We start from the raw sequence: 24,680 nt of genomic DNA on the forward strand, positions 1-24,680 counted from the left end.
CCGCATCCTCATGGATACTAGTTGGATTCATTTCCTCTGTACCACAATGGGAACTTCCTCATTTGATTTTTTAAACTATTTGTCTTATACTTGAGTGTTTACTGCTGAATCATTATTCTGTATGTGGAGTATATCTCTGAAAATAAATGATGTTTTTTAAAAACCCTTGCATTATTAACTTTACATATGTGACAAATCAATAGGCCACAGAAATCTTTAACTACAATCTTTTCTTCCCAAAGATCAGGTAAAACTTGATAATGTTATACTGACAATCAGATGCTCAGGTAAACTGGAAATTCTATTAACACAGCACCTGTGTATTTATTTATTTACTTATTGGCTGCACCTGGGGTATGGAGAAATTCCAGGCCAAGGATTGAACCTGCACCACAGTAGAGACCTGAGCCATAGCAATGTCAATGCTAGATCCTTAACCTGCTGCTCCACCTGGAAACTCCACAGCTGTGTATTTTAAAAGTTCCATAGGTACTTCCTTTTAGTTTGGGATCCACTACCATAAATTATAGTGCTAGAGTGATAATAATGGTTCAGGGTTTTTATGCTAATTCACTCTCCCTGCCAAAATAGTTTTCTGTGATTTTCTTTCTTTTTTTTTTTTTTGGCTTTTTAGGGCTGTACCCACGGCATGTGGAAGTTCCCAGGCTGCTAAGTGCTGAATCGGAGCTGCAACTACTGGTCTACTCCACAGCCATGGCATCTCTGGATCTGAGTATCATTTGTGACTACACCATAGCTCATGGCAATGCCGGATCCTTAATCCACTGAGCAAGGTCAGGGATTGAACCCGCATCCTCATGGATACTAGCTGGATTCATTTCTGCTGCACCACAATGGGAACTCCTGTGATTTCTTATCAGTTTGTTTATATGTTCACTTGTCTACAGAGAAGATTTTTCATGCATTCACTGCCATGAAAGTGTGAAACTTTGTATTGTATATAATTTAAATTTTGACATCTTTTCTTTCTTTCTTTTCTTTTTTCTTTTTTGCTTTTTAGAGCTGCACCTTTGGCATATGGAATTTTCCAGGCTGGGGTCAAATCAGAGCTACAGCTTCCGGCCCATGCCATAGCCACAGCAATGTAGGATCCCAGGTTCATCTGCAACCTACACCACAGCTCAGGGCAATGATGGATCCTTAATCTACTGAGCAAGGCCAGGAATCAAACCGGCATCCTCATGGATCCTAGTTGGGTTAACTGCTGAGCCAGGGAAGGATCTCCCGGATGTTCTGACATCCTTTTTTTTTTTTTTTTTTGGTCTTTTTAGGGCTGCACCCTCTGCATATGGAGGTTGCCAGGCTACGGGTCCAATCAGAGCTGTAGCTGCCAGCCTATACCAGAGCCACAGTAACACAGGATTCAAGCCGTGTCTGCGACCTACACCACAGCTCACCACAACGCCAGATCCTAAATCCACTGAGCAAGGCCAGGGATCAAACCCACGTCCTCATGGATGCTAATTGGGTTCATTAACCGCTGAGGCAGGACAGGAACGCCTGGATATTCTGACATCTTAAAAAAACCTTTCTCACAGCAAGAGATTGTCCCTCCTGGATGGAGCCAATTCTTAGAGACAGTGAAGGGCCAAGCATGCCTTTGATATACTAATTAATTAATCTAGAGCCAAGCCACCTCTACCTGGCCCTCACACCCCAAGAAGCAACATTCCCCTGCCTTAATCATCTCAGAGCCAGGTACAAGGTATCTAGCTAGAAGCCATGCCTAGAGCCTAAAGACCACTGAAATTATTCAAACTAGTCAATCTTAAACTGTTTACCCCATCATGCTTTTCCTACAGAGACCCTAACAAAGGCTGTGGCTTAAGCACTCTCCTTGCTCCTGTCTTCTGCCTCCTGACCATCCTGATGTTTCTTCTCGTGGTACTGTATGGCATGGTGTGCCTCCTGTTCCTAGGACCTATAGGTATAACTGAACTTTGTTTTCCTGAATCTCCCCTGTGTCTCCCTCTTGCAGCTGCACCTGACCGACTGTCTTATAAAAGAATATAAAACAATCTTCCCACAATCTTATCCAATTTTTTCCTTTTCCTTTTTGCCCATGCCCATGACTTGAGGAAGTTCCGAGGGCAGGGATTAAACCCATGCCACTGCAGTGACAACACTGGATCTTTAACCCTCTAGGCCACTAGGGAAGTCCCCCAGTTACTATTTTAAACATAGCCAGGAGCTAAAGTAATAACCCCAAACTAGATACTACTCAAATTCCTCCACAGTAGAATAATGAAGACAATAAATTGTAGTATACTCACACAACGGAATACTATCCTGCAATGAAAATGAACTACCACTACATACACAGTGTTGAACAAAGCTAGACACACAAAGAAGGATGGATTGAATGATTCCATCTACAGAGAGTATAAACGTATGATTCCACCCACATACATGAGCTGCTTAGAGTAGTCAAATTCACAGAGCCAAAAATGTGGGCAGTTGTAGAGGCACAGAAAGAGGAGAGAATGAGGAGTTTTTGTTTATTGGGTACAGAGTTTCAGTTTTGCAAAAGGAAAAGATTTCTGGAGACTGGCTGTACTTAACACTACTGAACTGTACACCCTAAACATATCATATTAAGATGATAAGCTTTGTTGTATGTATTTTACTATAATTTACTATTATTTTTTCAAGTTAGTAGCAATAAACTACTCTTTGCTGGAAAAGTAGGTATCCAAGCATATTAGAACTATATAAAATTAAAAGCAAGCAGGCTCTCGGATGATGATCTGCAGGGGACCTTCCTGTAAAGTATATGCACTTCAGAGCATAGCTCTGCAGATAACTGTATCAGCCAACTAGAAAAAAGGGGACACGGCCTGTAGAAGGGAAAATGAGGGAGGTCACACATCACGCACTCTAAAAAAGTTCTTAGTTGTATCTAGATAGTTACAAACTTTGATATAAAAAGAAGTATTATGATGATTTAATGAAATATTGGTTTATTCAACAAGAACATTATTTTCTTTATTTCAAGGTAAGAATGAAAATATGAGGGAAAACCTACTCCCTGTATATGTATTTCAAAACTACCTGATGTAAGAAAGCTGGAAGTACTGGACAAAAACATCTCATTCATATTTGTTACTGGTTAAGTTTTGATGTCAGAATCTCAATACACAAGCTCCAAATAAAGGATTAAAATCAAATGAGAAATTATTATTTAAGTACTTATGTAACCTACCTATTTGCTCCCCTAAGATCAGGCACTGTTTTGGGATTGGAGCTCCAAATACCATTCCCCGAAGTTTATCCATTGGAGGAGCTTTATTCTGAAGGCCCCCAAACTTTCCATTACTTCGAATGCGATCTCCATCTCTGGTCAGCAGTGTAGGACAGTGTGTAATTTTAACAACCTATTGTAAGTAAATGCATATAGATTAATAAGTCTATAAAATTTATTTCAATCTCTCGAAGAAGGGAGAAATCATTTAAGGATTCTGAGATAAGAAATGACATGATCTTGAGAGCACTTTCAAGTTAATTAGCTAGTGATGTGTAAGATGACTGGGGTGAAAAACAGAGGCAGGGAGATGAACTAGACTACCTCTCAAGTGTTAGTCTAAACTGGAATAGCGACAATACAAATGGATAAAAAGTGAAATTGACAACTTGATTGATGGCTTGACTGATAAGAAGAAGAGAGACAGGACGAGCCAAAGAGCAATGCGCTTCTGAAATTCAAGGCAGTATCTAGGCAGTATCACTAGCTCAGTTTCCTTCGGTTAGACAGAAGTCATCCAGATGTCCAAAGGGTAGTAAAAATAATATTATATTACAGAAGAAAATACAAACTGAAAAGCAAAGGGATGAATATTCAGAGAACAATACTATGATTTCAGCTGTAGGAAGGAAAAGAACTAGTAAACTGAGAATTTGGGGAACTAGAATTATGTAGTAAAACCTAAGTCATGGAAGGAGAAGTAGAAAATATTAGTTAAGAACTAAATTCTATAGAGAAGTCAGGGAACAAAACATTTAGTATTTCATGATCTTCAAGAATGTTCTTCAAAAAAAGGTCTAGGGGAGATTTAAAAAAAAATAAAATGTTCAACTTACTGGCAACCAGAAGTAGAAATGAAATAACTTGCAATGGAATTCAAATGAAATAGTTTCACTTACCCAAATGTTAAAAATCCCCCCCCCCGCCACAAACAATATTGGAGAAAGGATCTTGTACTAATCTGCTCTAGGACAGCCCTTCTCAAAGCAAAGGCTAAAAAAAACCCAAAAAAACACTAACATTTTGCATGACCCAGCAATTCCACTTGTAAAAATACTATGAAAAATATCATCACAGATGTGAACAATGTACACTGACATAGTGTTTTAATAATGAAAAATATGAAACTTAGACAACTCAATACATCACATAAATTATGGCACTGCCACACAAGGAAATAGAAAGCACACATATAAAAATGACTTTAGAATATTATAACTTAGCAACATGTAAAAATACCTAATCCAATCTAATATGGGGATTAAGGAGTTTGAGTTATAAAAAATTATATAAAATTTTGGTTTTTTAAAAATAAAAATGGGACATAATAGAAAATCATGACTAATATTTATTCTTAATATAATTACATTTTACAGAGGTTTCCCCATCAATTGGATACTTTTCAAAAATAAAATGTAAATGCAATAGAATACCCTATTTGAAGAAAATCTGTGGTGAATTCTTTGGTGAAATGAATCTTTAGTAAAACTTTCTTAGTTTTGGTTTGGATTTACATGTTTTCTAGAAATTAACATTAAAAATACAGACTGGATTCATTACTATTGTTCATTTATCAGGATTCAGGCAATGTTTTTACACATTCATTACCATTTTATTTTATTTTTTAAATATTTATTTATTTATTTTTGCTCTTTAGGGCTGTACCCGAAGCATCTGGAGGTTCCCAGGCTAGGGATCAAATTGGGAGCTACGGCTGCCGGCCTACTCCACAGCCACAGCAACACAGGATCTGAGGCTTGTTTGTGACCTACGCCACAGCTCACAGCAACACCAGATCCTTAACCCACTGAGCGAGGCCAGGGATCTAACCCACAACCTCCTGGTTCCTAGTCAGATTCATTTCCACTGCACCACAATGGGAACTCCTCATTACCATTTTAAATAACAAACACACTTAAATTTCTTGTTTATTCTCTTGTCAGAGCGACAATATGAGTGATAAGCCTTTGGTAGGGAGGACAGTTTGGCTCCCCTTTGACAACAATTCTGCAAATACTGGATAGTTTTTCAATTCTCAAACAGCATGGAAGGAAGAGAGAATGAGGAGCTGCTATTTAATGGGTAGAGAGTTCAATTTTGCAAAAAGAGAGTTCTGGAGTTTGGATGCACAACAATGTGAATGTAATTGTCATTTCTGTACACTTAAAAATGGCTCAGATGGTAAATTTTGTTATGTGTATGTTACCACACTTTACCATTAAAAAAAAAAAAAACCCTTCAATCTTCAATCCTCACTAAACACTGCATTAGGACAAAAAAGATCATGAAGTTTTTGCAGCTTCAGTGAGTGAACAACAGTGCAACAGCTCTGGGCAATACTTAATTCACAACTGCTATAAGGATTAGCAAAGGAAAGAATCAGTATAAATTGAAAGGAAAAGAAGGAAAAAAGTAGTATAAATTGCCTAAAGAATTTAAGAAAAGAAAGCAATAACAAAGACTACTGGAACCTAACGACATCACCAAGAAAAGTCATAAAAGCTTTTTCTTAGAAGAGCTTTAAAACAACATTTAATTGGTAGAGTGACAAATGACTTCATTCAAAACTTTGGAAGCCAAAAACATCCATATATGCTATACTACCAATTATGAAAAAACAAATGCTCTACCTGCTTGTCACATTTGCCCTTCAACTTTTTTTGAAGCTATGGATTGATGTCTTTTATCAGTTCTTAAAAGTTTTCAGTCATTAGTTCTTCAAATATTACCTATGATTCTTTTCTCCTCCTCCTCTTGGTACTCTGATCAGACTTCTTTTTGGATTTTCTTATTCTTTCTTTCTTTTTTTTTTTTTTTTTGTCTTTTTTGCCTTTTCTAGGGCTGCTCCCGCGGCATATGGAGGTTCCCAGGCTAGGGGTCTAATTGAAGCTGTAGCTGCCGGCCTACGCCAGAGCCACAGCAACACAGGATCTGAGCTGAGTCTGCAACCTGCACCACAGCTCATGGCAACGCCGGATCCTTAACCCACTCAGCAAGGCCAGGGATCAAACCTGCAACCTCATGGTTCCTAGTTGGATTCATTAACCACTGAGCCACGACGGGAACTCCTCCTGGATTTTCTTATTCTATCCTCCCTGACTCTCAACCTCTCTCTCACCTACCTTCTCTCTGGGGTACAGTCTGAATAATTTTTCTGACCTATCTTCAGATTCACTGAATTTTCTATTAAGCTGTTAAGCCTGCCTAGGATTTAATACTTTATTATATTTTTTATTTTCACATGCTCATTTGGTTAAGTCTACTTGCTCTTATTTTCAATACTTTCATTTTTTAAAATATATTAAATGCACTTTAAAAATACTTGCTCTTATGTTCCATATGAAGATTAACTCAATTTTAAAAGTGAATTCTTTCAGAATTTGTGTTTGCTCTGCTCAGATACCTAAGGACCTAATGAAATCAAATGTTTACCTTGAGGTTTCTTTCTTTCTCTTTTTTTTTAATGATCACACCTGTGGCATTTGGAAGTTCCCAGGCCAGGGATTGCATCTGAGACAGCTGAGACCCATGTCACAGTTGAGGCAGCACCGGATCCTTTAACCCACTGAGCTAGACCAAGGATCAAACCTGCACCTCTTCAGCGACCTGAGCTGCTGCAGTCAGATTCTTAACCCACCGCACATTGCAAGAACTCCTACCTTGAAGCTTCTCAGATAGTTCAAGTATTACAAATGCAGGTTGCACAGAGACATGAGAGCCAATTTGTTCCTGTTGGTGAATTTTCTTGGAAAATAGTTTAATTTTTTTTTTTTTCTTTTCCACTTAGTGCCAAAGTTCAAGAGAGACAATTTTTCTGCAGTCTCTAGAGGCACTTGGAATTGAGACGGAGGTGGCAATCTAATTTTCTGGTTTACTCTTACACCTCAGGAAAGAGGTCTTCTATCAAATACCCCACTTAAGTCCTGGATTTTGTGCCTCACCCTCCGAGCCTTTCAAGGGAGTGAAAACTGATGTTCAAGTTTATTCAGTGTGACAATGTTCTCAAAGCAAAATCTAGCCTTAGTGTTATGTTTATCTCTCTGGGTTTCCACATTCACCGAGAACTCTTACTTTCTTGCCAGTTCCTGTACTAAGATATGTATCTTAAAGAGAGCCAGAAACAGCTTTCTGAAATGGTCTTTAGTTCATCTCTGGTAGAATTTCCTCTGGCTATCCCGGCTGTCTAGTCCACTGTGTATAACCCTCAGTGCCTAGCACTGTGCCTGGTGATATGATGGAGCCAGCATTTACTGGGTCATGAGAACCGGGCCTCCTGGATGCCTCATTCAGTGACAGCATGTAGACAGCTGGAAGTCAGCCATATTAGTATTCACACTAAGAGGACTGGCAAAAGCTACAAATCAGGGTCCCACCACGCCACTCTCTAGAGCCAGCTGCCAAAGATTTAAGAGCGTACCACTGCGTCTCAAACACAATGAGTGTCCACGTAACTAACCAAACTAGAATTTTTCAGTTATTATCCAACCTGTTAATTCTATCCTCACGAGTAAGCTTCTCATCTTCTCCCAACTGATCCCATGTTGTTATAACATTTAATGGACTTGGTATCTAGTCTATAATTTAGATCATATAAACATGTTAATCTTCCATCCACAACTGTTTGCTGGTATTGCATACTATAGCCATTATTAGGCTCAAAAGGAACTATTCATGAAGATGCCAAATACTTTTCCCCAACTTGTTTAGTTTTCAATAATCTCACTAATTTAGCTCTCTAAAATTCAAGACACATTCACATCTTCTTAACTGGGCTCAAAGAAAAACTGCTCTAACTAGTTCTAGTTCTTCTGCCATGTAGTATGACTTGATTCAGACCCATCATTTGTTTTGAACTTAAGGTTTCTTATCTAAAAAGTGAGAGTAGGTGGATTCTAAGGTATTCATGATTTTAAAATATACTGTTTATAGACACTGGATCATATTTTAAACTGGCCTGTTTTCTCTTAAATAACTGCATTCTTACTCATTTTCAGTTATTGAAATTTGCAAGCCTATGTTTTCATACATGTTTATCATTTGGCATTTCCAAGCCTCCAACACCATACTATTAAATTTAATACTTTTTGGTATCAAAGAATTCAAGAGCTTTGGATTTCACATCCAAAGAGACCTTTCCTTTACTGAATTTTATTCAATCTTTTTTTTTTAATTTTTAAAGGCCGCACTTGAGGCATATGAAAGTTCCCGGGCTAGGGGTCAAATCGGAGCTGCAGATGAGGCCTATGCCACAGCTACAGCAACGTGGGATCCAAGCTGCATCTGTAACCTACATGGCAGATTGTAGCAACACTGGATCCTTAACCCACTGCGCAAGGCCAGGGATTGAATCCGCATCCTCACAGACACTATGTCAGATCCTTAACCCACCAAGCCCCAACAGGAATTCCTATTCAAACTTTACAGCAGCCCTCTGAAAGGCCCTTCTTCATGGTAGATTGCCTTTCTTTCCTCATTAAGTAAAACTTAAGAGTAATATAGAAGAGACCATCCTTCTTAATATATACAACAGTATATATAACATATTCTCTCAGCTTGTTTAAAGTACAAATGCTTATTTTTAAAAGGGTGTCATCTTACATTTTGTACATCTTCCTTGTCAGGGCATATCAATCCACTATACATCTTTTTAACAGCTACATACCACTCTACTATATAAATTACTATAGCAGAGTTGCGAAATCCTAAACGATGGAAATTTAACATAGTTTCCAAAATTTCCCATCAAAAATTCTTAAACATTCTAATGAATATTCTTATATACATCTTCATATACTTGTAGGAGTTTGTATGTAAGATAAATTATTTCAATTCGTTGTGATGGTATAAAGATGGCAGCAACTTCTTGGCTCCTCCCATGAAGACGAAGGAGAGAGTCTACTCAACTTCCCCATTTCCCTGCTTGGATTTAGGCTGGCCAGATTCTGACCAACTGAATGTAGTTTCTGACACTGGGATTTCAGAGATCTTCGACTTCTGTCTTCACTACTATAACTTCCCTTCTTAGAACGCAGATGCCATTTTAAAAAGCCCTAGCAGGAGTACCTGTCATGACTCAGTGGTTAACGAACCCAACTAGGAACCAAGAGGAGGCGGGTTCGATCCCTGGCCTTGCTCTGTGGGTTAAGGATCTAGCACTGCCGTGAGCTGTGGTGTAGGTCACAGACGAGGCTCGGATCTGGCATGGCTGTGGCTGTGGCATAGGCCGGCAGCTGTAGCTCCGATTAGACCCCTAATCTGGGAACCTCCATGTGCCTTGGATGCACAAAAATACAAAAAGACAAAAGCCCTAGTAGCCACAAGGAGAGGCTTGCATGGAGAGATCTAAGTCTTCCAGTCAACAACTCCAGCTTAGTGCCTAGTTACTAGCCGGTACCAACTAGCCAAGTATGAGTGGGAGATTAAGTGAAGTAGAAACTAATTCATTTTCAAAAATAATTTCGAGTAAGTATTTCCAACCCAGAACTTGCTGAGCTGGCCTCTTTTTCCTCCTTAGCCTGGTTAGCTCACAAAATGTTCCTGCAAAAGAAATGGAAAGCTTCAGGGCTGAGATCAAATCCAGTGTACAGCCAGTAAAATGCGGCCTCAGAGTTGAAGTCAAGTCAAAGAAGACCCCAGAAAGACTTAAGGCACTGCTTTCTAGATCCTCTCAGCTAGGAAAAAAAGGTTTCCAAAAACCTTAATGGCATTGTCTCAGTGCCTCTGAGGAAGGGATGAGAACAATAACTCCAGCAAAGAGCACCAGCTGAGCTTCTGGCCAACTCCAGCTGAATCCCTACATGGCAAACAAAACCTATTGCCAACTGTGTGAAGCATTTTGGAGCCGTTTCCCCAGCCAACATTACTTGGGGAAACTCACTGAGAAATGAGAACTAAGATGTTGTTAACTGTTTAAAGCCACTAACTTTTGAAGTATTTATTACACAGCAATAGATAACAAACATTTATACTGCCAAACTGCTCTCCAAAGGTGTTATGGGTATATCCCTCCAAATCCCTATGTTGAAGTCCTAAACCCCAGTTCCTCAAAAATGTGACCTTATTTTAAGATTGGGTCTTCACAGAAGTAATCAAGTTAAAATGAGGTCATCAAGAGTAGGCTCTACACCAGTGAGTAGTGTCCGTATAAGATGGGGAAATTTGGACACAGACATGTCTAGAGGTGCTCAGAGAGAAAATGACCATTTACTAACCAAATAGAAAGGCGTGGAACAGACGCTTCCTCTCACAGCCCCTGAAAAGATCTGACACTGCTCACACCTTGAATTTGTTCTTCAAGCCTATGGAGCTCTGGGGCAACACATTTTTATTGTTTAAGCTATGCAGTCTGTGGTACTTTGTTATAGCAGTCCTAATAACTAATACCAAATTACATTTCCAACAATATTATCTGAAGGTACTCTTTCAATGACAGCATCGATCATAAACATTCAGTCTTACTCAATTTCATAGCCCCAAAACATCTCATTTTAATTTGCATCTTGGAAAATTCATTCATACATTTTGCCTAAATTTATGCTGTTTATCAATTTATAAATTTGACTTTGAGATGAATCATTTGCATACATATCATAAAATTATTTCTCTATATATATAGGGTTCTAATATACTGAATTTTTAAAATACACATTAAAAGTGGAGCTACAAACTAAAAAATTCGAATACATACCTCTTTTCTATAATGATTGGCAGCGTCCAAATTATCCAAAATAATGGTGTCTCCTAACAGCATACCAAACACTAAAAAATTCAATAAGCAAAATTTAAAAATTATTATCTTTTTTGGTCATATTAAAATACTAACACGAACTTCTGGTGCTAAGCATTCTATAGTGTACACAGAAGTCAAAATACAATGATTGTGCACATGAAATTTATATAATGTTATAAACCAGTTACCTTAATTTAAAAAAAAGAAAAAAAAGAAACAGAATGCCGGCCATGTAAATAACTTTAAATTCTCTATTAGTTATGTTATTAAAAGGGGAAAGCAATTGAAACAATTTAACAATGTATTTTATTTAATCTAATATACTCAAAATATTATTCCCAAAATTTTTTCTTTTTTTTGCTATTTCTTGGGTTGCTCCTGTGGCATATGGAGGTTCCCAAGCTAGGGGTCCAATTGGAGCTGTAGCCACTGGCATACACCAGAGCCACAGCAACACGGGATCCAAGCCGAGTCTGCAACCTACACCACAGCTCACGGCAATGCTGGATAGTTAATCCACTGAGCAAGGGCAGGGACCGAACCCACAACCTCATGGTTCCTAGTCGGATTCGTTAACCACTGCGCCACGACAGGAACTCCCTATTCCAAAAAATTTAACACTAGGTTTTCTTAGAAATAGTTCTAACGTTAGAATTTTTCTTTTTTGTCTTTTTAGGGCACCATCTGCATCTTATGGAGGTTCCCATGCTAGGGGTCTAACTGAAGCTGTAGCTGCTGGCCTCCACCAAGCCGCGTCTGCCACCTATGCCACAGTTCATGGCAACACTGGATCCTTAACCCACTGATCAAGGCCAGGGATCAAACTCATGTCCTCATAAATACTAGTTGGGTTTGTTAACCACTGAACCACAATGGGAACTCTCAGAATTTTATTCGATACTTTCCTCTAACAGGAAAAAATAAGTAAATTTTTTTTTCTTTCTTTCCACGGCTGCACTTGCAGCATATGGAAATTCCTGGGCTAGTGGTTGAATCAGAGCTGTAGCTGAGGCCTATGGCAACAGCCATGGCAACACCAGATCCAAGCTGCATCTGCAACTTATGCTTCATCCTTAACCCAGTGAGCGAGGCCAGGTATCAAATCCATATATCCTCGCAGAGATTATATCAGGTCCTTAACCTCCTGAACTGCAACAAGAGCTCCAAGGAAAGTAAATATTAATAAAGCTATCATTTATAAAATAAATAGGAACATAAATTTCCATAATCAGTATTTATATATCTGGATCATAAATGTTACATCTATATAAAACAAAATCATCATAATTTTCTTTACCTGTTTCACAATGTTCTACGCTATCTGGAAATGTTAACAAATCTCGGGCAAAGACAGGATCTCCAATGGGTTTAAAATACAATTTTCCATTTCGGTAGTGAGGTAGAGGTCTGAATAAAAAGAAATTTTTAAACAAAACATGTAAACTTTTTTTTTTTTTTTTTGCTTTTTAGGGCCTCGTCCATGGCATATGGAAGTTCCTAGGCTAGGGGTCGAATCAGAGCTGCAGCTGCCGGCCTACACCACAGCCACAGCAATGGCTACACTGGATCCTTAACCCACTGAGAGAGGCCAGGGATCAAACCCGCATCCTCACAGACACTATGTTGGGTTCTTAACCCAATAAGCCACAATGGGAACTCTGAGAATTCATTTTTAAATTCAGCAACTTGATAAAAAGATATTTCAGAACAAATCATTACTTCCACTTTTTCCCCCTAACCTTTTCCAATCTGGAAGAGTCTTCTTATAAATAGAATCAAGAGGCAACACTTGCTGACGACCCTGGGTTTCGTCATAGATGCGACGTGCGGCATCAGTGGTCAGGGTGACCACACAGTCCATGTCACTTGCCAGATGCCAAGAAATAACCATTGCAGCTCTATCATCTTCAATTTGTGCCAGGTGTGCAATCTATAATCCATTAAAAAAAATCAAATAAAAAACTTTTAAATATGTAGAATCTCCTTGTTAAATATTTTAAAAGCCCAAGTCAAAATAGCAAAAACACTTTTTTAATTTTAATTTTTGGTCTTTTGTCCATTTAGGGCTGCACCCGTGGCATATGGAGGTTCCCAGGCTAGGGGTCCAATTGGAGCTGTAGCTGCCGGCCTAAGCCAGAGCCATAGCAACACGGGATCCAAGCCTCGTCTGCAACCTACACCACATGTCATGGCCACACCAGATCCTTAACCCCCTGAGCGAGGCCAGGGACAGAACCCGAAACCTCACGGTTCTTAGTCGGATTTGTTAACCACTGAGACATGACGGGAACTCTGAGACTTCGTTTTATATCTGGTTGTGCTGCTTGAAATTGTTGTTGTCCTTGTTTTACAATGCACATGTCTTATTTTTTAATAGCCTTTTCCTTAGGTAACTGTCCAATACATGAATTCAAAGCATTTATAAATTCAAAATTGTATAGTGTCGTAATTTTAGAGTCAGGACCCCCCTTCATAAATTAGAAAAGTGAGGGTCAGAAATTGAGAGTGCAGGTGACTGGGGCAAACTGATTGAGTAAGCTGGTGACAGACCAGGAGACGTCAAGTCCTCTGGCCCCTGGTCAGTGACTGATCATTGTACTTTGCTACACTGATGTTGTGGTCTCTGGGAAATGGCTCTAAATGCACCTGAAAATTCAATTAATTTAGATTTCATTGTTAAGTAATCACTTCCTAAAATATATCATACGTTAAATAATGGCCTCATAGTTGTTAAATGCTTTTCATGTAATAATTTTTTTTTTTGTCTTTTTAGGGCCATACCTGCAGCATATCGAGGTTCCCAGGATAGGGGTCGAGTTGTTGCTGTAGCCGCCGGCCTACACCACAGCCATAGCAACACCAGATCTGAGCCTTGTCTGCGACCTACACCACAGCTCACGGCAACACCGGATCCTAACCCACTGAGTGAGGCCAGGGATTGAAAAACACTTTTTTTAAACACTCACATGAATTAAAAAATATTCTCAAGTTATAAAAACTTATTGGCTTAAATATATTAAACTGTCTCTTCTGCTATTAAATTCTGAAAAACTGTTCCACAGATTAAACAACAGTAAATTTTGCAAATGACCAAATAAAAATATTTGGAATATTATCAGCTAATTGATATACTTTTTCCCACATTTAATATCTCTGCTATTGGGGAAAGTAATCATAAAATACACTTGAACCTAATATGCCATCCCCTTTCTAAGTAAATCTTTTACTCTGACAATATAGTATTTTTCCTTCCAGAAAATAAATCTAAATGCCACAAATAAGAATCATTTCCTATTTACATGAACACTTTGGAACTTAGGATTAATGGTCAACTTTCCTATTTAAATGCGGTTAACCCTGGAGTTCCCGTTGTGGCACAGTGGTTAACGAATCCGACTAGGAACCATGAGGTTGCGGGTTCGGTCCCTGCCCTTGCTTAGTGGGTTAACGATCCGGCGTTACCGTGAGCTGTGGTGTAGGCTGCAGACTCGGCTTGGATCCCGAGTTGCTGTGGGTCTGGCATAGGCCAGCGGCTACAGCTCCGATTAGGCCCCTAGCCTGGGAACCTCCACATGCCGCGGAAGCGGCCCAAAGAAATAGCAAAAAGACAAAAACAAAATTGCGGTTAACCCTTAAACACTGTGGGGCTTAGGGGTGCTGACCTAAGATGTAGATGAAAATCTGCATCTAACTTCAAGGTCAGCTCTCCACACTTACGATTTTGCATCCAAGGATTCAAACAATCATGGATGGCAGTACTGCAGTCAGAATTTACTGAAAAAAATCTGTGTATAAGTGGCCCCTCACAGTTCAAAACCATGCTAAAGGTCAACTGTGTAGCTGTCCATCAGGTACCATAGGGGATTGGTTCCAGGACTCTCTCAGATACCAAACCTTACTGATGCTTAAGTCCTTTATATAAAATGAGACAGCATTTGCACATAACCTACGCATATTCTCTTGCATACTTTAAATCATCTCTAGAATACTTACGATACCTAATACAATGTAAACACTATTGTCAATAGTTGCCAGAATGTGACAAATCCAAGTTTTAGTGTTTGGATCTTTCTTTCTTTCTTTTTTTTTTTTTTTTGTCTTTTAAGGGCCACATCCACAGCATATGGAGGTTCCCAGGCTAGGGTACCAATGAGTCCCAACGGGAACTCCCTAGTGTTTGCAACTTTCTAGAAACCGCCCCGCCCCCCCAATATTTTTCATCCATAGGTGGTTGAATCTGAGGATGTGGAACCTGTGGATACTGTATTTCAGTCACAAGCCTGCTCAAAGTCCAACAAGGTTGAAATGTGGCTGATTTCAAAACCTCATTTACTACATTGGTATGACTGTACCTACCCTTTATTCTTACCTCTTCTGGTAGCAAAAACCTGCCCTAGCAATGAGAATGTTGTGTTACTATTTGGCAGTGCCTGAGCAATACAAGTTCCCAGGCTAGAGATCAAACCCATGCCACAGCAGTGACCCGAGCCATAAAAATGGCAATGCAGAATCCTTAACTGCTGGGCCACCAAGGAACTCTTGCTGTGTCACTGTTGAAAAGGTTACATGTCCACTCTTACATAGTAGTCCCTCTCATTCTTATCTCTGGTTTCTCTTTCCTCAGTTTCAGTTACAAATGGTTAACTGTAGTTTGAAAACAGTAAACAAAAATTTCAGAGGAGTTTCCGTCATGGTGCAGCAGAAACGAATCTGACTAGGAACCATGAGGTGGTTCAATCCCTAGCCTCGCTCATGGGTTAAGGATCTGGCGTTGCCATGAGCTATGGTGTAGGTGGCAGGTGAAGCTTGAATTTGGTGTTGCTGTGGCTGTGGCATGAGCCGGCAGCTGTAGCTCGGATTAGACCCCCATGTCATGGGTGTGGCCCCAAAAAGCAAAAAAAGAAAAAGAAACTTCAGAAATAAACAATTCGTAAGTCTTCACTTGCATGCCAACTGAGTACATGATAAAATCCCACTCTGTCCTGGCTGGGATTCCCAACCAGTGATATGATCAGGGATCCATGATCCAGAATCACCCAAAGCAGATGATCCTCCTCTTGATGTATGCTAAGAAGAACAGTAGCCTACATCATTCACCTCACTTTGTGTTATATCACAAGAAGATGGGTGAATATAGTACAGTTAGATATTGGGGAGGGGGATGAGAGAAAGACCACATTCACATAACTTTTATTATAGTATACTATTATAATTATTTTACTTTATTACTGGTTACTGTTGTTAACTTCTTTTTCTTTTTAGGGCAGTACATATGGAAGTTCCCAAGCTAGGGGTCGAACTGGAGCTGCAGCTCTCGGCCTACCCAACAGCAACACTGGATCTGAACTGCATCTGTGACCTGTGCTGCAGCTTGTGGCAGCACTGGACCCTTAACCCAATAAGCAAGGCCAGGGATCAAACCCACATCCTCATGGTTACTAGTAGAATTCTTAACCTGCTGAGCCACAATGGGAACACCCGTTGTTAATTTCTTACTATGCCTAATTTAAGGCATCCACTAGTGGGTCTTGGAACACATGCCCCATAGATAAGGGGGGGACTGTTGTATTCCAACTTCCTAAACGTTGGAAGAAGAGAGGTTAGAAAAAAGACACACCAAAGAAACTAGTACACATGTATGAAGATATAAAAATGCCATAGCCAAAAAGGATTAGTAGAGGCAAATCAAATTAAACGACCTCTTTCTATTTGTGACCATAAGCGTTAGGACAGGTGTCCAACTGGAGGTTGCTCACAAGCATCCTTATCTTAGAACTGAGATGATTATTTCTAAGTGATCAGTTCTTACTAGACTCCTTAACATTACGCTTTCTCCTTAAACTCTCAGGTGATTCAAAGTATATACATAATTATTCTTTGCTTTTTCCAAAAATTGAATCCTTTCTAAGCATGAATTCATTACAAAAAAAACTTGTATACTATATACAGTGTACTGTTCCTTCAAGCTTTAGCTCATTTTTCAGTTTTGAGTCTACTCTAGCTTTTTTTTTTCTTTTTTTCCTAAAAACAGGATCTTTTTAATGTTACCATAGTCATTTTTCTGGATGTTACTAATTCTTTCTTGTTAGGGATGGGGGATAACTGCCACTTAAAAAAAAAAAAAAAAAAAAAGAAATGGAGATGGGATTTCAAGATTTCTGAAATTATTAAAATATTAAAAATATGGAAAATTTACCCTTGCTGGTTATAAGAGGGCTTTTACTTCTGAGAGAAGAGAGCAGAAACTACATAAAATGAATTTCAAAGGTTTCGCCCAGATCGAAAACTTTAAAATATGCTTCTTTTCCTAAATTTTATTTTATATAAAAATTTTAAATACTAAGCAAGAATTGTGTATCAAATGAACCACTGAATGTTGAATGCTAGCACCCCAAACCAGGCTAACTACTACAGAGATCCATATGCTTAATCATAGGACCACTTTCATCTATAGAGTGCCTCTTTCTGAGTTCCCTTTGTAGCTCATCGATAATGAACCTGACTAGCATCCACGAAGATGCGGGTTCAATCCCTGGCCTCACTCAATAGGTCAGAGATCCGGAATTGCCACAAGCTGTAGTGCAGGTTGCAAATGTGGCTTGGATCTAGGATTGCTGGGGCTGTGGTATAGGCTGGCAGCTGTAGCTCTGATTAAACCCCTAGCCTGGGAACTTCCATATTCTGTAAGTGCGGCCCTAAAAAGCAAAAAAAAAAAGAGTGCCTCTTTTCTATAAGTTGGTTCTGAGGAACAACTAAATAAATTACATATTAGTATCTAGTTTTCCAATTTGTAAATTTACATTCTAATTTTTTTTCAATATTCACATTTGGGATTTGGATAATAATGTAACATGGTTTTAGCAGTAAACACTGATATACATTTTCAGAAAAACCATTACCCCCTACATTCAGTGTGTAGTTTGCCTGTGACATCAAAGAACTGTTTATAAAGAAATCACCATCGACTTCAGTCAGAGAGACCTTGGTTTACATCTCAGTTTTGCCTCTTAATAACTACACAATAACAAGTTATTTAAGTTCTCTGAACTTCAACTTCCTCACATAAAAACTAAGAATATAAACATTTCATACAGTGGTTGTGAAAGCAGAATGATGTAATCAGTAACAGGAACAATAATTAACCACACAGATTCTAGATTCAGATGTCTGGATTTGAGTCCTGACTCTGCCATTTGTTGCTGGCTATATAGTCTTGAGCAAGTTTTGTAATCTCTCTGTACCTCAGTTTCAAAACAGAGATAAAAGCAGAAAGCTGAGATGCATATTAAATGGAAATTTAACAAGTTAAACAAGTGTATCACAAACTCTAATACCACTAAAAACTGAAGGTATTGGGAGAAAAGGCAGGAGATGATAAAAGATATACAAAGAACCAAAACCTAGCTAAAGAACTTACTAATACTGCAAACAGATATTCTGATCCAGGAAAAGATATAAAACAGAATGTTCAGGGTTGAATAATGGTATAATAAAAGATGAAAATATCATTCATTTGACAAAAAGTAAACCCAAAGAGGGAAAGAACAGAGAAAGAATGACACTCTTCTTTTCCCCTTGGCTGCAAATATGTATAAAATTTTTTTTCTGTCTTTTTGCCTTTTCTAGGGCCACTTCCCATGGCATATGGAGGTTCCCAGGCTAGGGGTCCAATCAGAGCTGTAGCTGCCAGGCCTACGCCAGAGCCACAGCAACGCGGGATCCAAGCCAAGTCTGCAGCCTACACCACAGCTCACGGCAACGCTGGATCCTTAACCCACTGAGCAAGGCCAGGGATCAAACCCACAACCTCATGGTTCCTAGTCAGATTTGTTAACCACTGTGCCACGACGGGAACTCCTGTTGTTTTTTTTCTTAAGTTCTAGGAGCATCCCAAAATTTATTCCTTTACAGTATCACACTCAGAACTCAGAAAAATTCAATCTTTCTCTCTTTTCTGTTGTCTCACTGAAGTCTGAGTTACATGTCCAGGTCTTGGCTACCTGGAGAGCCATATAAAATGAAAGCATCTCTTAAGTATACAACAAGCCTTGAACTAAGACAATTTCTGCCACAGCCCTCAACAGTAATAAGAATTATGGAATTAATTATGCACTTTGGCTTTAAATTTTGCCAAACTCACATGGTAATGAGAACAGTAGTTTATTGGAAAAAAATTTAAACTACAAAGTAACTGATGTACTTTTATTATTTTTTTTTATGGCCACACCACCTGCGGCCTATGGAAAGTCCCAGCCCTGGGACAGAATCTGAGCCTCGGTGGCGACCTACACTGCAGCTGCAGCAACACTCACTTTAACTCACTGCACCAGGCTGGGGATCAAACCCACACTTCTGCAGGGACCCCAACTGATGCAGTCAGGTTCTTTTTTTTTTTTTTTTTGTCTTTTTGGCATTTCTTGGGCCGCTCCCACGGCATATGGAGGTTCCCAGGCTAAGGGTCTAATCGGAGCTGTAGCCACCGGCCTACGCCAGAGCCACAGCAACGCAAGATCCGAGCCGCGTCTGCAACCTACACCACAGCTCACGGCAACGACGGATCGTTAACCCACTGAGCAAGCGCAGGGACCGAACCCACAACCTCATGGTTCCTAGTCGGATTCGTTAACCACTGCGCCACGGTGAGAACTCCTGATGCAGTCAGGTTCTTAACCCATTGTGCCACAGTGGGAAGTGCTGACATGCTTTTATTATAATGTCATTTAAAAACACTTCGAACAAAATATGATAATAAAATGTGCTGCTTCTTAAAAGGCTTAAACACAAACCTTTCCCAAAACATCTCCATTGCCTTTAGTATAGTTTGGAAGAGTACATGATCTTCTAGGTTTTTTCTTTAGTTCTTCCTGTTCTGCTATCTTGCTTTTCAAAAGTGCTTCAATGTGTGGCATCTGTAATTTATTAAGAAAAATTAACAGCAAGGCCCATTACAATTACTCTTGCAGCAGGCAGAGAAAAACCACCTATTTGGAAAACTCAAGAATATAAAGTTATTTTAAGCAGGCGTTATTTTCTTAAAAGAATATGGTCATAGTAATGCGAAGCATAAACTTCACTGATTTTAATCTTAGTTAGAAATATATGACCCATCACAGGACTTTTCCTTGGGTTATACACGTAAGAGAATTTAAGTTTTTAAAAATCTATTATCTTTTGTTACTTTCTCTCATTTTCTTTGCCACCACATATAATGGTTATTACTTGGGCCTCTTCAATGCAAGTTCTTAAGCTGGTGTATTATTAATTTAATTTATTGGTGTTTTTAGATTAGAAACACAAACTGCAATTTCTTTGAAAAGAGCACTCCAACATTTTGTCACCTGATTTTAATGTCTAGTGACTAGACTATAATTGACTATGGCTTAGTACCCAAAAACTATAGTGTCCATAAAATTCCTCATAAAATATGAATGGAAGAAAATAAAAAATTATAGGCTAGAATTTAATAATTTTTAAAAAATCTATCACATATACTTGCAAACTGTACCTGTTGTGTTGTAGGAATGTCAATATTATGTGTTTTTAGTTCATTTCGCAACTGGGCCTCTTTTAATTTTGCTCTTTCAACTTGACCTAAAATTAAAAACAAAAGCTGTCAATTTGTGACAGTCATCAAAACAAAGTTTTTGAAAAATATTTTCAATCCCTTTTCTTTCCCTTTTAATGATTGATGTTATAGTGAAAAATGATGACTTCATACAAATTTTAAATTAAAATAAAAATCTAAAAATAAAAATCTAAAATTAAGGTTCAGATCTAATACATAAAAATGAAAAACCAAATCAATGCAGTAAAGGGAGGTATTATGAGATTATATTGCAAATTGAAAGTAATCTTGAATAAATTATTTAATCCTAATCCACATGACTATATATAATTTATACATAATTGCATAAAGTTATTTCAAGAAACAAGACTCCATAAAAACAATTTTTTAGTACTACAAATTATGTATTATCTCATTACTCTACTTGGTTATTATCCTCTAATGAATCAAAATTTTAACAATGTAATTAACATGAAGCCAAAATTCACAGTGAAAAATCTTACAAATGGAAAGCGATGACAGAGCACAACCCAGCAAATGCCTTAATAATACATGAATATTAAAAACTACAGCAAATGTTCTGTGCATTGTTCAAAAATAAGTTACATATTTCTTTATCAGTGTGTGCTGCCCTGTACACCTCCACAATGACATGCTGCAGATATTTCAAAAATAAACTTCACAGAGTCTCATAGCTCCAACTAAAAATTAAATTATACATCACTCCCTCAGTGATACTGTCATCCAATATCTTTTGCCAGATGCTAGAGCTGGTTATAAACATTATGTCAAAACCCTTACATTTTCACAGATTCAGATTTCTAATAAATTTCAAATTTTTATAGGTAAGTAGGATATAGATTTACTTAAAAACACGGGAATTCTTCATCTTAAGATGGAATGATGACTAATATAAACCATCACCACCTTTTTGCCCTGTTCTGCAATTTACTTCTAAGTCTAGGAAAGTAGAAAATGTGTCTCATGGTCTAACCTTCTACCTCACATTCCCCAAAGCATAATTTTTTTATGACCTTTGAACACAAAATAACTTACACTTGATCTCATCAAGAAGCTGATTCCTGGTATCAAACATACTTCTATACATTATAATAGACTTAGATAATTGGTCCTTCTCTTTTGTAAGTGCTGCCATTTGTTGCTGCTTCTTAACATCTAAGAAAAAATATATAATTCAAATGATTTTTAAATGGTGATTTTTCAAAAATGTCATAATATTAATAGATAAATAATAAATATCATGCAATGGAAAGCAAAACAAAGTTATATAAAATGCTACAAAATGTAGGAGTTTAATCCTCTATTTTTCTAGAAACTTACCATTGTAAAACATAAATGGTAGGATATATGATTCTAATGTTCTTGATAAAGCTGGTAGCCGAGGCTCAAATACAATAAAATACTCAGTGCTATCCCTTCCAGGACTATTTTCTGCCAGCACTAGATTCTGTATAAAGAAAAAAGCAGTAAGGAGAAACAAGATTAAAAAAGGTATTTGTTAACATATAAATGCTATATATATCTCACTGTGCTCTGTCTTGAAGTAACCAGTAAATTTTATAGGCAAAAGACAAGACTGACTGACCTGTAAGACTCATTAAGCATTCAATAAAACATCAGCAGCACCACCCAGAACATAAAACTTTTTTACCTTTTGGTATTGGGATTGAAAGGCAAATTATCTTATCAATAAACAGCTTATACAAAAATTGCATACAATGGAAAATTACAAAAAAGTATTTTTTTTTTCAGACCAGAAATATCATTAGCCATTTACATCTCGACTAGAAATATCTTCTTGATTCCAACCTTTATGCTGAAGCAGTGTGAAACAGCTGGTGGTGTGAAAGTTATCAAAACAATCACAAAGAAATGCACAAAGCCCAATGCTGAGTTTAAGTTACAGCTGTTACCATAGAAGTAGACCCACAAGTCCCAAGGGACCAACCAAGAGATCCTGAAAAGCTCTACAGATTTGTTTTTTAAAAAAATGTATTTTTCTTCATTAATGCACACACACACACACAAACTTCTGATATACTGTAAGAATACAGCATATAACTAGTAAATAATACAATATAAATATTTTTATCCTAAATAATTTTTTAGTCTTAAAGCAAACAATAGGTATTGGATGCTTTTTTAGACTTCAGTAATAAAATTCAGAAAAGTAAAATTTTAAAAACTCAAAGTTGACAGAACACTGTAAAAAAGTCCACAGTAAAAATTATTAGTCCATCAGAGTTCCTGCTGTAGTGCAGTGGGTTAAAAATTTGACTGTAGTGGCTTTGCTTGCTGCAGAGGTACAGGTTTGATCCCTGGCCCAGTGCAGTGAGTTAAAAGATCTGGCATTGCCACAATAGGTCACATTGAGGCTCAGATTCAATCCTGGGACTGGGGAACTTCCTATATGCCATGGGTGTGGCCATTAAAAAAATTTAAAAATCAGTAAGTCCATCATTAAACCAATCCCCAATCAGCTTCTGGAAGCTGTTTTCAATATACTTATATGAATATAAATACATATAAAACCAAAACTGTTTGCACTTTAGAAATAACATACATTGGAAGTTCCCCTGTGGTGCAGCAGGATAAGGATCTGGCATTGCCACAATATGGCACACATTGTAACAGCAGCATGGGTTCAATCCCTGGCTCAGGAATTTCCACATGCCTCTTAGTATGGCCAAAAAAACCTTATATACTTTATACTTCAGCAATTTGCCTTTTAGCACTCCATCTAATCTGTCAGTCAATCTAAGAGAATGTTAATATACCAATTTGTTATATTTATGCATAGTATAGATATAATACACTATAAGTTTTTCACTGCACGATGCCATTTACTTTAAAAATTTTATCTATTAGGAGTTCCGGTCGTGGCTCAGTGGTTAATGAATCTGATTAGCATCCATGATGATGGATGTTCAATCCCTGGCCTTGCTCAGTGGGATAAGGATCCGGTGTTGCCATGAGCTGTGGTGTAGATTGCAGACATGGCTCAGATCCTGCACTGTTGTGGCTGTGGTGGAGGCCAGCAACTATAGCTCCAATTTGAGCCCTAGCCTGGGAGCCTCCATATGCCATGAGAGCAGCCCTAAGAAGAAAAAAAATTTTTTTTTTTCAATACTTGTTGGTGTGTTTTCTAGAATAGGTACAGAAACATAATGACTTGTTAAAATTTTATTTTAATAGGTAGTATCAAATTTCCCTTCAAAAAGGCTACAGCAATTTATCCTCTCACCATTAGTGGGTAATATTCAGTTCCCCTGATGCTTGCCAAGACTTATTATCAATCAAGTATTTTTTTTTCTCTAAGAAGATGTATTAAAAACTACCAGTCATTATTGTTTTAACTAGCATTTCCCTGATTAATACCAAGGTCATGCTTCTTGTTTATTCATCATTTATACCTTCTCTTCCATTAACTGCTCATATTCTTTGGCCATTTATTTCTCTCCTAGACTGTTCTTTAAGTTTTAAAAATATGTTCAATATACTACATTAACATATTGTCATATTAATATATTATTATTAATCATCATACATATTGATATAGTTAAATATAAAATCTTTTTCTTTTCTTATTGTTGGCTTTTTAGGGTTGCACCTGTGGCACCTGGAAGTTCCCAGGCTAGGGGTTAAATTGGAGCTGCAGCTGCCGGCCTACAGCAGACAAAGCAACACAGGATCCATGCTGCTGAGCCACAAAGGAAACTCCCTAAAATCTTTTACCTTATGCCTTGTTTAAGGAGGCCTTTCTCAAAGTTTTATAGTTCATGATCAATGATATACATTTTACCAAGAAAAAAGGATACACAGAATTACAGAACTGAAGAGTTAGTTCCAAACTCGATCCATATACAAATGGGAATTTGGAATATGAGATATGGACAAATATATGATAGAATAAAACTTAGATACCTCTTTTAGAAATCTCCATGTCAAGTCGGCAAATAATATAAAGAATTTGAGTAATACAATTAATGAACTTGAACAATTACAAATTTAGATTACAACTTTATTTATTTATTTATTTATTTATTTATTTTTGTCTTTTTGCCTTTTCTAGGGCTGCTCCTGCAGCATACGGAGGTTCCCAG

General features: G+C 37.9%; 1 protein-coding gene across 2 annotated transcripts in view; it reads right to left on the reverse strand.

Moving 5' to 3' along the window:
* SMCHD1 (structural maintenance of chromosomes flexible hinge domain containing 1) overlaps positions 1-24,680 on the reverse strand; it is a 162,817-nt gene that overhangs the window by 19,021 nt on the left and 119,116 nt on the right. Inside the window, exons 38-45 of one of the 2 annotated variants that reach the window (XM_021096137.2) lie at positions 21,898-22,024; positions 21,613-21,732; positions 20,497-20,582; positions 19,778-19,900; positions 12,731-12,921; positions 12,289-12,398; positions 10,950-11,020; positions 3,224-3,395 (exon numbers count right to left, since the gene is read on the reverse strand). In XM_021096137.2, the coding sequence (XP_020951796.1) occupies positions 3,224-3,395; positions 10,950-11,020; positions 12,289-12,398; positions 12,731-12,921; positions 19,778-19,900; positions 20,497-20,582; positions 21,613-21,732; positions 21,898-22,024 (1,000 nt within the window). The remainder of the gene's footprint in view (positions 1-3,223; positions 3,396-10,949; positions 11,021-12,288; positions 12,399-12,730; positions 12,922-19,777; positions 19,901-20,496; positions 20,583-21,612; positions 21,733-21,897; positions 22,025-24,680) is intronic. The other variant, XR_002345042.2, reaches the window with a different exon arrangement.

This window comes from Sus scrofa, chromosome 6 (genome assembly GCF_054392235.1).
Source record: "Sus scrofa isolate SSC_HxYL_T2T_F1_AM1 chromosome 6, Sscrofa_HxYL_maternal_Yorkshire_Landrace_v2.0, whole genome shotgun sequence".
Lineage (NCBI taxonomy): Eukaryota > Metazoa > Chordata > Mammalia > Artiodactyla > Suidae > Sus > Sus scrofa.